This window comes from Tetrao urogallus, assembly GCF_951394365.1.
Source record: "Tetrao urogallus genome assembly, chromosome: 3".
Taxonomy (NCBI): Eukaryota; Metazoa; Chordata; class Aves; order Galliformes; family Phasianidae; genus Tetrao; species Tetrao urogallus.
This window is the reverse complement of record NC_136815.1, coordinates 38,511,291-38,529,223: the sequence shown is the minus strand read 5'-3', so window position 1 is coordinate 38,529,223 and position 17,933 is coordinate 38,511,291. Positions and strand designations below refer to the sequence as shown.

The 17,933-nt window shown below is 35.1% G+C and overlaps 1 protein-coding gene across 2 annotated transcripts in view; it reads right to left on the bottom strand.

Annotated features, from left to right (window-relative positions):
* The window catches only part of RB1CC1 (RB1 inducible coiled-coil 1), a gene marked incomplete at both ends in the record, with an annotated part of 55,826 nt that overhangs the window by 376 nt on the left and 37,517 nt on the right, over window positions 1-17,933 (bottom strand). The window contains 8 exons of one of the 2 annotated variants that reach the window (XM_079533730.1): window positions 277-347; window positions 3,891-4,027; window positions 5,792-5,850; window positions 8,873-8,920; window positions 9,935-9,986; window positions 12,713-12,953; window positions 13,072-13,180; window positions 15,319-15,478. In XM_079533730.1, the coding sequence (XP_079389856.1) occupies window positions 277-347; window positions 3,891-4,027; window positions 5,792-5,850; window positions 8,873-8,920; window positions 9,935-9,986; window positions 12,713-12,953; window positions 13,072-13,180; window positions 15,319-15,478 (877 nt within the window). The remainder of the gene's footprint in view (window positions 1-276; window positions 348-3,890; window positions 4,028-5,791; window positions 5,851-8,872; window positions 8,921-9,934; window positions 9,987-12,712; window positions 12,954-13,071; window positions 13,181-15,318; window positions 15,479-17,933) is intronic. The other variant, XM_079533729.1, reaches the window with a different exon arrangement.

Genomic DNA, 17,933 nt, shown 5'->3' with positions numbered 1-17,933 from the left:
AAATGTTCAGGAGGATCCATAGAAAGCAAAGTTTTCTCACACAGGCAGCTTTCCCAGGGGGGCAATCCTACCCAAGACACTTGCTCACTTTCTCTTTTTTCTCGTTCCCCTTCTCTTGCTATTCAATGACTTGAAGAACAGAGCAAGAATTGCAGAACTTTGGACAATTTTCATCCTGAAGAGCTCTCATTCATTACTCTAATATTTTTAGAAACAGAATCTGATTTTCTCCTCTATTAATTTAATCAGATGATGTTTCTGCTTCCATTTCCTTACCTTTTTTGCCTGACAATATTCCTTTTCCATCACTTTTCCCAGCACCCAAGGTCTCCTAGATGCACCTGAAGCTAAAGAAACAATATATTTATTATTATGGATACTCAACTATAGATAACAGAATATTATACTAATTACAGTTAAAGACTACATCCTTGAAAGCATAAGTTGAACCAGAAACAAGTTTTCTCTTATTTTTTTTTTAAACAGTCACAAAAATTAAAAAAGTTCAAAGACGTAAAAAACAAGGTCACTGGAATTTTCGAATGAAAAAAATGCTTTCTATTTAGATTTTGTTTCAGAATTAGAGAAAACAAAAGCAAGTCAAAACTTTATAGCTTCAATTAAGGGCTGAAAATTATTATAGTCAACCCAGACTGATCTTTGGGTCTAATTTAAGATAGTTATTTCTTGATGTATTTCAAGAGATAGTCTGCGCACAAAACTTTCAGCTTGTATAAATTTCTGTAGAAAATGTTTATTTCTCTTCTATTTTACAAAACAATGTCTACTTAATTGCTTCGCTCTTCTCAAAGTGTCAATGATCAATGGCATGGATACAGCATCAAAAACAGACTGAAGGAACAGCTCAAATATGCAGTGCGTCATCAGTGCTCCTCTAAGCATGACTATGAAAAACTGTATCAAGTGATAAGAACATAAGTCACTTGAGTCATTGTCTGAAATTTTATTCTTACTCTTGAAAATTAATTTGGTTATTAATGATCGTCTTAGTTTCAGCAGGGACAGTACTTTTTTCTTCAGAGTGCCTGGTATGATGCTATGTTTTGGTTCTAGGAGAAAAACCATGTTGATAACACATCGTTGTTTACAGTTATTGCTAAGCAGTGTTGTACAGCGCCAAGGCTGTTCAGTTTCTCAGCTCATGCTAAAGGTTGAGAGGAGACAGAATCAGGACAGCTCACTTAAAACTTGCCAAAGGGATATTCCCTACCATATGACATCACACGATAGGAGAGTTTTGAAAGGGGTGCGAGTCCATCATGCTCTTCAGCTGCTCAGGGGGCTTGCTGGGCATTGGTCGTAAGGCGGTGAGCAACTGCTTGTGCATCACTTGTTATATGCACACATGCATTTGTCATAACTATTATCCTTTCCTCTACATTAGTAAACAGTTTTATCTCAACCCATGAGTTCTACTTTATTTTTTTCCCCACTCAATTGGAAGCAAATGAAGGAAGTGAGCGAACAACTGTGTGATGCTTAGCCACCTGCCAGGTTAAACCACAACAATAATGAAGCAGATTCCATTCTACTTCAAACTTCTACAGATCTGTGTGAAGTATGAGAAGTATTCATACCTGACCTGAAACCTCTGCAACTAACGTTTAAATCAGAAAATACAGTTTTCCTGAATTTGCTTGAGCAATGGACTTCACTTATTTCACAAAAATGAGGAAGATTCCATTTACCCCTGAAATTTGCAAATGAAAACTTCCATATTCAGATGATGTGTAACAACACAGAAACCTTGCAGTCTTCAGCCAATTTCAGTGCCATGCAAGGCAGAAACAACCAATGACAACCTAAATATTTAACTCTTAATACTACAGTTAGATCTGTATAGATTAATACAATACATGTTGGTCAGATTCAGATTGTTTCTGGCAGCCCTGAAAATAATAATCTGCAGTGCCTAGCCCTACACCAATTCTAACTTATCACAAATTAAAGTGAACTAATAATCCTCTCTTTTTTTTTTTTCCTCATTTTCTCTACTGTATTGATGTGAGGATAAAACCAAGACACTGTTTTCTAAAGTACTGAGCTATAAATAAACATTCCGAAAGCAAATGGTAAGTCCTCATGGTTGTTCTACTTGCAACTTTCTCAAATTTGAACACTAACTGCAGTTAACAAGCGGTAAAGAACGGAACAAACTAAATCAATTAGAAGATTTCAGTGAATCACAACTGCAGAATAGAAGAGAAACTGACACAGGGGTACCTTATGCATGAAAAACAATACAATCTATCATATTTCACAGATACACGCAATACCAATTCCATTGTTACATTATATCTGTCTACAAGTATTGTAGCACTTCTTCTCTTAGGTGTCCCAGAAAACAAAGCATAGATTCATCAGCAGTCTTGAAATGAGTTAAAGCTTGGTAGCTTTCTGTTACTGGGATTGAAAACTACAACAAGGGCTGCTGATTGAGAGCAAGTTGATAACTTCACACAAGAAACACCATATAGAAGTTTTCACTGAGAAGTCAGAATTAGTACCAAAGTTCCTTTTCATGTATTCTTACTACATTTTTGCAACAAAAATATGGAGCAAAGTGGGCTGGGAAGGTTTGCAAGACATACATCAGGTATGACAGTTTAAAAACATTCATATGAATCTATTTCTTTTAGTACAACACACTAAACATTCTTTTCCTCATTTCAAAGAGATTAATGCTTCAATTTTGTAAAGTTTACAGAGCTGCCAAAAACAGCTGACAAATAATGTAAATATTAAAGAGGGGAAGCAAATGCACCACCAATTTCAGAGGCAACATAAGCAAAACATACAGAAACTATTCTCTGAAGAATAATGGGTCCTGATAAACACAACTGGATACGATGGAAAAATTTTATCAGCAAAAGCATTGCTTGCAAATCCCTCTACAGTAGCGATAGAATTTAATTTCAGACATGTATATGGAATTTAGAAATTTAAATACAAAGAGAACAAAATTTATCCAAAGACAATCTTTAAAGAATATCATAAAGACAGGTATTAAAAATAAGAACTGAGCACGCATAGTTTGGAAAGAAATATTAAAATGAGTTTTGTGCTTGCCTTTGTCAAAGAAGTCATTAAAAGTTTAAATCTACATAAAAATAGGCCAGAGATATATACAGTTATGCATCATTATTGCTGATTCTGAACAGTTAAGCACGTATTCACAATAGGAAATTTTCATAGAAAATCCAAAAGTTGGAGAACCTGCTCTATGAGGAAAGGCTAAAGCAGTCAGGTCTTTTCATCCTACAAAACAAAAGGCTTGGAAGGATCTCATCACAGCATTCTTGTACTAAATAGGCAGCTGCGAAGAGGACAGAAGATCTCTTCACAAGCAGTTATGTAGGGAAGACAATGTGCAACAGGTACAAACTACACTTAGAGAGGCTCCGAAGCTTTTGGAACTTCTTTTTTCAGTGAAAAGGGCCAATTACTCAGGGATGTTGAATAACTCCCTATCACTGGAGGTTTTCAAGATGCAATTGGACAGGGGGCTAGACAATCTTATCCGGCTCTGTTTTCCTACAAAAGGTTAGACCTAATGATTTTCTGAGGTTCACTCTAACTTGTGCTGTTCTAAGATTTTGTTTACATATACCCACTGTGGACAAAATTGGCATTTATTACAGCTTACTTTAAAGATGCTCCCATTTTTCACAGCTAGATCTAAAATATTCTGTACTGAATATCATTTAATAGCAAATAGCAAAAGCTACAAAGATAACCAATAGCTAACTATATTACATGCTTTTTATGTTTACCACAGATGTTTTTATAATATCATTTACTATCAGAATATCATTTAAGAGTGTTAACTTGGAAGAAGACATAATAATAGAAAGCAATCTGACACTTACCACACTCACCTGGTTTGAGGTCCAGTGCAGCAAGAGATTCAGAGTGCAAGAAATACAAGGTTGGACTAACAGTAAATAAAACGTAATTGTCGTGTCTTTCGTCTAAGATTATGAGAACCAAATCGCCAACCTGAAAACTAAAGAAATTAAGGAATTTAGCTAAAACAGCAAGAAAGTTAAAGATAACATAAATTGCACAAAACATATTTCTACACACTGCCCAAGACGAGACTTCTGTACAGCAGCACATAATTTTCTGCTTGTCAACTCATTCATATTTTGTATTTAGTGGGATCGCCAGAAAAAAAATTGTAACTAAATATGCTTTGGAAATGTTTTCCAATATCCCCATTTCTTTTTTTCCTGAAAGAACTGACAGCTTTGCTTTAAAACACGAACAGGAATATCTAAAACAGTCTTGGTGAATAAAAATCAGTATAAATAGACCTCAGTCTAACGATGATGATAATGGTACCACAGTATTATTACTGTAAATCTACAACAGTAGCTAGGTATCTGGTATTAAAATTTCAGGCATAAGGGAGGGACAGAATATTTGTCAGACTTTGATCAAAAGGTTAAAAAAAGAAACACTTTGGTGACTGACTTCACATAAAAAGTTTTTTAAAATCTTTCTTCTAACATCAGGATAACACAGGAAGCTACAAAATTCTTATGACAAGTTTCAGTAACAGAATTCAGACTTTTTCTGCCTCCAGTTTCTGTTTCACCATGCAAACGTGCTTGAAGTAATTTAATTATCCATGAATGAAATGAAGTTTAAAATAGCTAAAAATTAAACATTAAACTACGAGAGCAATCCAGTAAGAAATACTGATACTATTCTTAAAGTGGGGAGAAATTAGCAAAGAAAGGGGAAATCTCTTCTTCATAAACAAAGAGTGGAGATATCTACTCAGGGATAAGTAAGTATATATACAGAGAAATCTAGCTCATATTCTAGATTGCGAACTTTCAGATTAAATAAGCAATACTACAAGCTTTTCTCCCTATTCTGATAATGATGACAGACTTCAAAGACTCAGGCAAAGACATCCCGCTTGGACAGGCGTATTCTTTCACATTATTTTTCTCCCTGGCTACTTCCAACAGATTTCTACAATATTCTCTGCTCAAAGGAAAGGCTAATTCTGCACATACTACTATTATTGTAATAAAAATGCAATTCTGTGCAAATCAGAAAACATTGAAATAGTGATCATTTGTTTTCTTTTGTAAAAGCAATTTTGATTGAAACATTACTTAAGCAACCATCTACGCCTTTTGTATTTTGCAATAATTAACAGTTCTCCCCTCACTCCCCAGTAACAACTATTAACTCTACGTTATTAATTCAACCATACCTAATGAAATATTTGGGTTCACTTCATTATACAATCAAAAATTTTTTAAGACTCTGGCAAAGCAGGATGTCTAGTGAAACACAAGGTAGCACTACACGTTCAGGGTGAACGTACACCCACTTTTCTTTGCAAAATAATAGCTAAACAAAAAGGAACCTAAAAGAATACATTGGGTGCATTCTAGGAGGCCCATGAAGTACTCGCCTTACAAATAATGTAAAGAACGGCAAAGGGAAAAAAATATAGCAATTAAAAAAATAAAAGTTAAAAAAAAAAAAATAATAATAATCAAGAAAGCCAAGTTCACCAAATCGAAAATGCTTTTTTTTTTTTTTTTTTTAAAAGGAAAAATAAATGTTTAATGTTTTATTGATGCTGAACTAGGATTGTTCCATAACTAACGTGGACTATCGAGAAGATCTATACATCTTTTCATCACGAAGAAAGAACTAAAGAACTGTGACAAACTTTAATTACATAGCCATTACTGAAAGCACAGTCATCTGTTCATAGGGAAATTGTTGAACAAGTACTTACTCTCTAATTGCTATTTTTTCAGAATGTCTTGAGGATACTGATGACATGCTCTGGGACATCTGTATAAAAAAAACAAAAATGAAAAGCTATAAAGAACTGGCAAGCTATGATGAAGTATAAATTTAAGGTTAAGACTCATTATAGGTTTCAAACCCTGTCTGTTCTTGCAGATCAGTTTACCTAAGAAAACTGCATACATTTCTGCCATTTAATTCTGTAGCAGCCATTTTTTTTTTTTGTTAATAACTAGCTTTGATTACAAAACACCTGATATCTCCTTTATTATTTAACAGTGAGAAGTGCTTTCCAGTTCAGTGTTACTGAAGATATTTTCTGAGTATACAGAAGGAATGCAGCTATGCACTCTAACACAGATGCCTTTGGCATTCTAAGAAATCAGATGGTGATACACTAGAAGTTAAACTACTTTACTGCAAATAAACTCCAGACATTGAACTCAATATATGGTCTTAGTTTTACTGAGGGCTGTCACACAGTCTGAAGTTTACTGCTAAATTTAAGTGAGACTCCCTGTAAAAAAAACTGTGGTCAAATGTACTAAGATAAAGCAAAAGCCTAATTCTGCAAGTTTTTGCATGTAATTCTCTTCTCCTATATATAAGTCTTGATATCATTTTGAAGCCCATTCACAGATTATTTTCTTCACTTCATAATACCCTTTTTAACATTAAGAAAGTTAGTTCAGACTGAACACAGCCCCACACAAAAAGCTCTTGACTTTTAATGACTCTTTCAGAAGTTTCCTTTATGCATTCCAACTCCAGATTTTCTTTTTTAGACAACATTTTACTCATTCATATCATACTTTCTTTTTATTATTAAGAAACGCTGCAGCTCACATGGAAGTTTTCAACTGCATATAACTTGTTCATAGACAATGAACAATGGACAATGAAAAGACAACTTTATTTCATGGAATAGCTTGGGCTGGAAGGGTCCTTAAAGTCCATCCAGTTCCAACCCCCACTCGCAGGCAGGGCTGCCCCCAACAGACTCAGGCTACCCAGGGCTGGCCCCATCCAGCTTGGCCCTGAACCTGAGACCCAGAGCTTTTATGGGCAGCCTGTGTCATACCACCCCTCTAAGATTTTGTTCCTAACATCTAACCTATATTTCCCATCTTTTATTATAGCCATTCCTCCCTGTTCTATTGCTATTAACGTAGAAAGTTGTTTCCCGCTCCTGCTTGTAGGTACTGGAAGGCCACAGTGAGGTGTCCCAGGAGCCTCTTCTTCTCGAGGCTGAGCAAGCCTAACTCCCTCAGCTTTTCTTCACAGGAGAGGTGCTCCAGCCCTCTGATAGTGTTTTTGGCCTTCCTCTGAGCCTGCTTCAACAGCTCCACTTCTCTCCTGTACTGTGGGCCTCAGGACCAGACACAGTAAATCATGTCATTCCATCTGTGCAATTTATCCTACTGTTTCTGTCAGAGCAATTAGGTCGTAATTTATTTATTTATTTATTTTAACTGCATCACAGTTTCCATCTCATCCTGCTTACTTCGCTGCTATATACATTACTGCAGAGCTCTTTTCAGTCCTAACATACGAAGTTTTTATTGTAAAAAAATTGGACTAAGCATTAAATTCATTGAAAATGCAAGCCAGCTTGATTTCTGTTTTTTATTATTTTCTAACAAAGAAAAAGCACAAAACATTATCTCCATTTGAACTTGCTACAACTTGAGAATATTCTACGCCTAATGTGCTAATATAGCCTAATAAACAAAAAGTAACTCAAAAGAAATCCTTTAACCACATCCCTGTCATTAAAAGCTCCATTTTCTTCTTTATTACTTACAAAGATAACTCGCACATCTTTTCTACAAAATCGAATGGGCTGGAAACGGTCTTTTTCTGTAGAAAATGTTCTGGGAGAGCTCCAGAATTTAATTCAGAAAATCTACACAGAGGCTTGGCAGAGTGTTCACCGTGTTTCAGAATATGAAGTATGGTGGAAAAGGTGTTGCAATCTTTTCTTTATGACCTTTGCTAGCAGTGTGATTAAGGACTGGTTTTAACATGGAATGGAAAGATTTTTGAAAAAAAAAAAAAAAAAAAAAAAAAAAAAAAAAAGAAAACTATTTCATATCTGACTATGTAACAGAAATAAGCTCTAAACAAATTTCAATCTTATCCCAAACAGAAGACTATCAGGGTCTCCAACTCAACTGGAAAAAGATATTGATACTATGAAATACAGCTTCACTTAAGAACTTAGGTACCAGTTTCTAGTAAATTACTAGATACCATTTGTCACTTTAAGGAAATGGGAGATATCCATGGCCAGTCCAACCAGTATACTGCTAAGAAATACATCTGTTTCCCCATATGCAAAGTAATTTTTTTTTTTAAGCTTAAGGTTAGCAAGGCTAAGTTGTGGGTAAATAAATAGAGAAGGATTCATAGTTCATGAATTAAAATAACTATCAGCATACTCCCTATTCTTCTTTAGGCACTGACTTCAGTGTTAAAAATGATGACTTGAGTATTTTCAGTAGCTAAGCAGAATTGAAGTTTTACACTTGACAAAAATACAAGTGCAAGTTAAAGGGTCTCAGAATATTCTGGATGCTTTATTAGGATAATTACATTTTTGGCTTGTAACTTAGAAATACTTTTTATCAGAAAAGTGACAGACAATAGCACTGACTTTTATATGCTGTATCCATATTCTGAAAATTGAAGAAACCTCCAAAATGCTAACTTCAAGAAACAATTTCCCAAAATTAATCTCTAAGTTAGCTAGCACTCCTTATATACAACCATATATACAATCCTGTAAACTGACTTTCAACCTATTCTACTTGAAAAACCTGAGCCACGGTGCCACTGGAATTTACTCCTATCACATCAAGTATGGATAGTCTGTTCTCTTTGGGAAGAGGTCTCTCTAACCTTATTCATTGTTTACATAAGAAAACTTAAATTGATTTAACTCTGAAAGATTATCAGATCATCAATTTTCCATTGCATTAAAAACATATTCACAGATTTTAACAAGTTTAACATCCGTGATTTTTTTAAATTTTTAAGGTAGTTAAAGCATGTGTTACACACTTACCAATCTTTGATTTAATCTCTTATTCTCCTCTTCTTTCAACTGCAAAGTCTGAGAGAAAAACTTACCAGATTAGTTAATTAATACAACTTTCACAGTATAAACATCTTAAATAGTGTTAATGTGACCAGAGACAGAACTCTTGTGCAGTGCACATACTATAGTTTTAAAATAGAATCAAAATATAATTCAAAGACCTATACAAAGTTTGAAGGACAGTAATCACCACTGCCACACCAAGTGCAAAATTATGTTAATCTGCACAGTTTTTCTCCTTAACTTGAAAAACATTTCACAGATAGAACAGCAACAGAAAATTAACTTATTACTATTTGTAGCTGACAGATACAAACCATGATAAATCATTTGAAAACAGATGACAGAATCAAACATGCAAGTGCTAATAGAAACATCCAGTAACTTGCATTATAAGGTTCCATATTCAATTTATCCTGCTAATCTCAGACTTCAAGGGAACCTACAACCTGAAAGCTAAGAACTGAAATTTGGGGAAGGGAAGGTGAGGTGGAAGCAGAGGCATCTAGGTATAAACTTAAAATCCCAGCCTGCACATTAATTAAATGCTTAATGTAAGGGTACAACCTTGACTTCAGAATAATGATAACGTAACACATTCAAAACAGGTGTTATTTTGCTTCTTAAGAAAGCAAAATTGTCAAGGCTATAATGCATCCCAGTCAGAACTAAAACATCTGTTTCTCAAAGATACAAGTAAACCAAACTTCTTTCCTGACCAATTGGTTCAGATGCTTTGATTTGAAAAAGTTGTTGTTCTTTTTTCCCCACCCGGTGAAGAATTCCCTAGATTAAGGACCTGTCACTTACAAAAGTATTACACCTGATGCATTTGTATGGAAGTTCACATGAATAAGGTGAATTGAGTGGTCCTAGTATAAATAGAGTGCACTAATACCCATTTTGAATGGCTTCAGTTACATTGAAATTAGTACAACCAAAAAACCAAGTATGCCATATTGCATCAGAGTACATAACCAATATATTTACAATAATTAGCTGCAACATTTAATCTCACAATCTACTCACTCTTTCTAACAACATGATCCTCTGTTTTTCTTCAGACATGTGGATATTTTCACTAAAATAGAAAGAAGACAACAGGTATGTTAGAAGTAATTTCCCCTCCCTCCTACACACACACACACACACACACACACACACACACACACACACACACACACACACGTTTCTTTTTCTTTCCTCTTCTCTCACTCACAGGTGAATGCCATCATTCTGCTAGCAGAATGGAATTCACAGAACACTCTGGATCCTAGCATTCTATCTTATGTAGACAAGGCATATATTCAGGAAAAGAAAGGATCAGGAAAGTAGCAAATAAGAGGGAGGAGAAAAACAAAAACACAGTGCAGAAAGGTACCTTAAGAATCAGGACTGACAGAATCTTATAAAGTAGCTTTCATTTTCAACCCAGTGACTTTTCAGCCATTGATAAATAATTTACAAAGTTGCATAGAGTCATTTCTGTGTATTTCACATTATTTTCAAAATGTTAGTATGAACTACAGATCTAAGGCCTTTGGCAGCTAACCTTTGATACTGCAGTTTGGCTTCACAATGCTGTATTTCCCTAATCTTGTCAGCTTAAATGCTCTGTGCTTTGGGAATTCCAGGTAGAGGAAGACCAATATGAATACTGTGTTGCTAACTGTGCATATCTCTGTCCATCTGCGAGATAAAAAGCAGGTGGACACAAGATAACGCTAACAACTTAATTAGAAGTTCCCTAAGAACCCAGAGTAATTCCTTTTACATTTAAATTGTATTTTGAAAGGCAGGTTACTAGAGAAGAGCCAATACCTTGTGAAGCCCAACTTGATTTGGTTGGGAAAGGAAAACGGACACGTTTTTGAACTGATAGTGTATTCATCTAGTCTGACAAGACATGCTATAAAACCAAGCAAAATATTAGGTAGAACTAAAAGATAAGACATTTTTGTTATTATTTTGTATTATGCTTTTAAACTGTTTATTGTCCTCACTCGAAAAAAAGTCCTAATGGATCAACTGGAACAGACCTTCATGCTGAATTTCAGCCCTTCTTCCCATTCATACCAAAGTGTTCTGACCCTGACCCTCCAAAGGAACTGCTACCTCTGTAGCTTCTCTAAGTTAGAGGAGGCCATGGAGGCCATACGGAGCTCAGGGCTGTCCACAGAGCAGCTCAGAGACATCAGTCCCAAACCTGCCATCTTCCTTCCTCGAAGAATGTTCCATGACAACAAAAACATGTCTGAACTGGGCAAGGGAAGGCCTGAGAGTTGCCCTGGTTGTCACTAGCAGGATTCTGCAGGGTCCCATTTTTGCCTGTAATGTTTTCCATGAACGATTCCAACAAAGATCTGGAAGTTATATTAAGTACATTTGGACAATGATAAACTGGAAAGAGTGTTGACTGCCTTGAATGAGGAGAGGCCTTGGACCAAGATCTTGATAAATTTGAAGGTGGTAACCATTAGCATGAAGATGACTAAGTGCTGGATTCTGCACCTGGGATGGGGCAGACTATGGACAAGGTTCTGAAGAGCAGCCCCAGAAAAGGGATCTGGGGGTACTGGTTGGCAGCAAGTTGACCGCAAGTTGTCAGCAGAGCTCCCTGGCAACCAAGAGGGCCAATGTACGCTGGGGTACACTAGGCCCAGCACTGCCAGCCAGGTGAGGGGAGAGGTTATCACCTCTGTTTTGCATAGCCTCACCTCAGTTGCCGTGAGCAGTTTGGTTGCCATAATATAAGGACATAAAACTACTGCAGAGCATCCAGAGCAGAACTACAAGATGGGGAATCATTTAGAAGGCAAGAATAAAGCTCTCCAGACCATTAGTACAGTACCAACAAGTACAGAATATACAGGACAAATAAGTACAGAATATAGTGAAGCTGATCACTGCAATAGAACTTCATGGAGTTCCCTCTGATGTCTTAAATCACTTCAGTATTTCAAACATAGCAATGGCTAGCTATCTGTTGACTAGCCTCTGCAAACTGTGATAAACAGTGAAATGTGAGCAATATTTACGAAAAGCTATTTCAATCCGTTGTAATACCAGTGTACAACAGAACCACTCAAAGAATCAATTTTATGTACTTAAAAGTAAACCTTTCATGCAATTTGCTTGCCCTCAGTATTTCTCCTTAAGTATGAATTTAAAATATCACAGAGTTATTCTTTCCTAGTCCTATTACTACCTTCTAATAAGTGTCTTAACACTGATGATTCAGAGGTTATACAAATTAAGAGATGCTGAATATCTGTCTTCCTCTCCAATAAAACAAAGCATCAACCCACGAAGGCCACTCAGTCTCATGCTTTTCTTTTTCTTAATTTGGAGTATTTGGCTTAATTTTATTAAGTACTTCCCACTCACTATGAAGCATAATTACGCTTGTTTATGTGACTGCTGTAGATAGCAACCACAAATTTCTGTTTTATATGAGAATCAGCCACTGTTCAAAAGATATGCTAATAACATACAACCATCTATCTCACCCTAGGACCCTATTATAATTGCTCTTCTCCCACTTTCCTTATTTTTCACATACGTAAACAATATTTCTCCACCTTTTAATCAAGTTTCACCTTGAAGCTGCCTACTTCTAAGTTACGAAAACCGAGCATTTCTGATAATTGTGATGTCCCAATTGTGTGTGTACTATAGAAAGAGTAATTTTAGCAAGAATGTCAAAGGCAGAAGGAGTGTTACGTGATCTCATCTGTACTCCAGAACATCCAGCAACACACATCTAAAAGAGTATGCTCTATTTCTACCACAATGCCCCATACTTACTGCACAGCCATCATACTGGTTTCCATGGTAGAGTCCATCCTTCCTTCAAGTGCAATGTCAGAAGCCAATCTCTCTGTATCAGTGGGAACATCAGCTGCACAGGCTCCACAAGCTTCTGAAGTTGCTGCTAAGTAGGTTGATGGAGAAAGATTACTACTTCTCAGCTTATTGACTTCTTCTTCAAGCTTTTTCTTTTCTTCAAGTAAACGAGCTCGATCTTCAGAAAGTGTTTCAATCAAATCTGTGACACAAGTAAATAAAAATTCCTGTAATAATAGAAGAACTAAGGAGCAAAGCCAAAGAAGCAAACTGAATTATCCTTTTAGAAAAGACACAAATTTCTGCAGAAGTTAGCTTACCCTTATCTTTTTCTTGCTGCTCTGTTAGCATTTTTAATTTGTCACTAAGATCATTAATTATATTTTCTTTCTTCATTTTTTCTCTTGCTAGAACAGTGTTAAAGTTGGTCTGAAAACAGAAAGAAGTACTACTGAAATACAAAATGTACATTATAAATGGAATGCAAACAATGTAACTAAAACAAAGGAAGTGCAAGAGATATTACATGTGTTTTTCTAGATTATAATTAAACAAGGAAATAAGCTTGTTTGCATACTCTTTTGAACAAACTGTTGGATATTTTATTTTGAGGATTCTTTGAAACAGCCTCTTTCTTTTTCCTCTCAAATTTTCTCTCATATCCCATCAGTCCCATGTCCATAACACGTCATACAATTTTAAACAATCATTAAAAGAATATGGACTTTTAAACACTTTATATTCCAATTTATGTATTAGTTGCATGGTTTTTTAAATTAAAAAGCTGGTTTGGGGATTAAATGGGCCACTACGACAAAGCTACACTGCATCAAGATATATAATACAAAAGACAAATGTAATTATTAATAGAACAATATACTAAAATTTGCATTAAAATAGCTTTCAAGTTATGCAGTAATTCCTCACTGAAGAATTCATTAATGCAGAAGTTACACAGGAATTATTGTGAATTCTCTTGAATTATTTAATATAAAGAAGAGCACTACATGCTTCTGTATCAGTCTGACAAACCTTTCTACTTCTTGAATCCTTCTACTAAACATTATGCACTCACAATTACAACTTTTTGAGGTTACTGCGACGAAACAGGCAAAAACCTATTTACAACTGTCTCTGAAGAGGACACTTTAAGCTACAATTTCACTTCTTCAGGGAATTTAAGAGCCAGGCATGATCTTGACTAGCTTTAGATTCTCTATGCCTATAAACATGCCTATTCATCCGTCTTAAACCATAAGCTACTTGGACAAGTATAAGCTTTACATAGTGCATAGCAGACTCTGGTAAACGTGTGCATAAGAAAACCAACACAATACGCCAAAAGCGTTAAGTAACATCTCAAAGGGACAAAAACTACAAGAGTGTGAAGTTAAATATCCAGAATATTCAGCATTCAGCAGCAACAGTTTTGTGAATCTTTAGCACTGACTGATTCAGGCATGTTTGCTTTTTAATAGATTGTGTACTTCATCAGAATCTGCTGTCAACACTTGTGAACCTTTCCTAGCGTACTCTGCACCACACATGAAGATTACTGCATGAGGAAAACGGCATATCAAGACCAACTCTGATAGAAAAATAAACATTACAGTTGTCTATGTAATCTATAAAATATTCCTACTAGATTAACTACAGAAGGCTCTCTCCAGTATTCATGTCTGCACTCCAAAACTTTCAGAACTTCTTCTGTCTTTATAATTGCCTGTGATATTCGGCTCTCTGCACCAAGTAATTTGCAGCATTCATTTCACCAAGCCGGTTGATTACTCACTGTCTCTTTGTCCTTATTTGATCCTGCTATAGTTAAAGTGTAAGTACTTAAAACAGAAAATCCTTTCTTAGTATTTAAATGCAACAAAGCTGTAGATAATAGCTGTTACTTAGAGATTCAACTTTAGAAGTGAATATTCACCTACAAAATTTGAGATTCAATATTTAAAGAAAAAATGAGCCAGCAAAGATACTGCAATAAGTAATTCAGTGCAGCAGTAATTAATCCAGTATAGTGTGAGTTTGTATTGAGGTGAGGAGTACAGAGAAATGTTTAATCTGAGTTAGAAAGAAGAAAAACATCTGTATTGAACCTAAAACACCATCCACCCAGGCTAATAAAGTCTAAAAGGCACTAAGAAGCATTCCAAATCAATTAGTATTTCTAAGCATTAAATTTGTGTTGCCCAAAAATAATACCATTAACTTAAACTATACTTAAGTGACATCCTTCTGAAGTTCAGAAAATTAACAGGTAAAACTTAGAGTACTAACATAACAATGCAAGCAAAACTATCAAATAAAAAATGAATCTGGATTGCTCACTTCACAAACAGTTAAGCAAAAAAAAAAAAAAAAAAAAAGTCATAAGCATGTTGAATTCCATTGGTGTACCACATCCTGACTCTAGACAATTCCATAACGCAAATTCAGAATGCACAAGTGTTACAATAGCAAAAAGAAAAAAAGAAAAAAGAAAAAAAGTCTATAACTTACAAACAGGAAAAGAACACATCCTTCTCAGGGGAGGAAGAGTAATGAAGAGTCAGATTTACCTGCTGTTCTGCAGTTAGAGATGTTCTAATGTTCTGCACTTCTTCATTCTTTCTTCTTTCTTGTTCTTCAAGCTGCTCCAAGAATTTCATTTTTTCTTCCTGAAGCTTTTCTTGAAGTTCAGCAACCAAGCTTGATTCAGCAGATGATTCAGTGGGAGGACTTAAAAGAAAACGTTTAGGTTTTAAATTCATCATATATATAAGTCCCAGACTATATGAAATATGAAAGTAAGCACACAAGTCAGAAGTTAGTTGTGAGACTCTACTGTATTCAAATTAAGTCATTACTACTCTTCAATTTTATTTTTAAAACACATGCACCTCACCAAATTCTTATTCTTGATCATCAGTGTGTGACCATCAGTGTGTCAATACTGTTAAAATCTGCTTGAGGGGGAAGACATGTTTTTACTATTTGAATAGACGGAATGCAAAGCAGAAGATCAGGAAACAATGACAGATCAACTCCCTGTAGATTTTTACTGTGTCAAAATGTAATACCTCCAAAACTCTTACAAAAATAAGCAATTCAACAATAAGGAATCCAGATGTAAAAGAACTCTGTGGGTTGCAGAATCTAGAGATCAGCAATAGTGATCAGAAGGAGAAGCATTAATTGTCACTCAAGCACGAAGGATAAGAACCTTAAGTGGCTCTTGAAGCAGGTAATCTTAAATGGATAAAATATTTTCTAATAATTGATTTCAAAGCACTACCTATCCACTTCTATGGTCTGGCATGAGTTATCATTAAGCATCACTTTATAAAGTACTGGGACAGACAAATCCCTTCACTGAGCAACTTTTATTAAAATCTGCACTATTTAAAATTCTCATTCTTCTCTTTTGTGCTGATTGAACTTCAAGTTACTTATAAATAAAGTCTAGCCATGAAAGTGTGTGTGTGACAAGTATTATGACCAATATGATACAGTTTCTCTATATGGAGAAGCTTCACCACTAATTGTGGTCTTATGGAACTGGCTGGAAAATACCAAGGCTGGAAGATACCAACTTTTAACTTAATTTACAAAGCAGTCCTATCATACTTTTTTTCTTTTCTTTTTTTTCTCCCCAAGTATTATAAATCAAGTTAATCAGGCTGCTTAATGACAATCATTACAAACATTGTATCATTCAACTAATCTCCATCAATCTTAGTTGAGCACAGTACACACTATGCACGTAAGATCACATAGAAGAATTACAAATGGGTTATAGTTCTATTACCTCTCCTAATCCTGATAACTTCCAGGCACTTTATAACCAAAACACACATTATCATATATTGGTAATGCACAGGTAACACTCAAGTTCAAAAATGAAACTCCTGATAGCAGCAAAATATTCAGAAATTTAACAACTTAAGTTATCACCAGTGCCTTCTGGAACATTAACGTAACAGTGATCTTGCAGAAAAAGACATTTATGTGACAAGCAAAAGTTTCTTTCTAACATTACAAATTAACTTCTAAGCAACAATTCAGCGAGGATAACAAGTCAACTGGAGTTACGTAACTTAAGGCTTTAGGAACTCAAAAAAAACCAACCAAGCAGCTAGACAGTGACTTTGAAATATTAAGACAGATCTACATAACATACGCCCTCTGGAGATGAAACACATGCTAGAAAGGAAAAAACATAACAGCAGATGAAAGGCATAAAGCAAAGCCTTAAAAGGCAATACATATTATAATGTTGTACTTCAAAAATAAAAACTACCTGACAGAACTCATAACTACTAATGCTTCATCAGACTGAAGCAGATAACATTTCTTTGAAATACATTGGTATCAGTCTTATCCAGTTTGTACAGAAATACACAGAGCTTTGCTCAGTTGTTAAAATTTAAATGCAGGTGGTGGTTTTGTTGTTGCTGTGTGTTTTTTGTTTGTTTTTAAGTCTGATGACATAGCTACATCTCTTCCCTACCGAGTCACATTTTTGATCTTCTACAAGCACTAATACAAAGAAAAGGTTTAAATACAGCATTTGATGCTTCCCTCTCCTCATTCTACCACATCTTATTAAATTTAGAGAATATTTTAAGAAAGAGGTCTTAACTGTAACTCAATCACTGAATCTGAATTCAAGAAGTGTATCACTATTTCAACCTTTTCTGTACAGAGATACATAAAATGTCAACACTGATACATCAATGACAGATATTTAGCATAGCAAAATCCTGAGGCAATGGGGATGATCTGGATATTTCAAGAGAAGTGGATGCTTACATTTCTCTTTGCACCACAGAAGTAAATTGTGTGTACACTGGATCACAGGATTCTTTTTATAGCCCCTCCCTCCATTCAACTTAGAAAGAAAATACACCATTACGCTGACATTTAAAAATTAAATGCTAACTTAAATTTGTGTTCATGTTCTGCACTGTTCTTTTTATATCCATTCTATCACTTTTTCTATTTCAAATACTCAATATACTGTAATACCCAGAACAAAAAAAAACTTAAGATATTGTACTAACAAGATTTAACCTTGGAGTTCTGAGACAATCCAAGAACATTAATGACAAATTTGAGCACTTCAAATCAGAATACTGTTTCTAGGCCACAGCAACGGAGAAAAATTCTAATATTTCCATTACACAATATCACA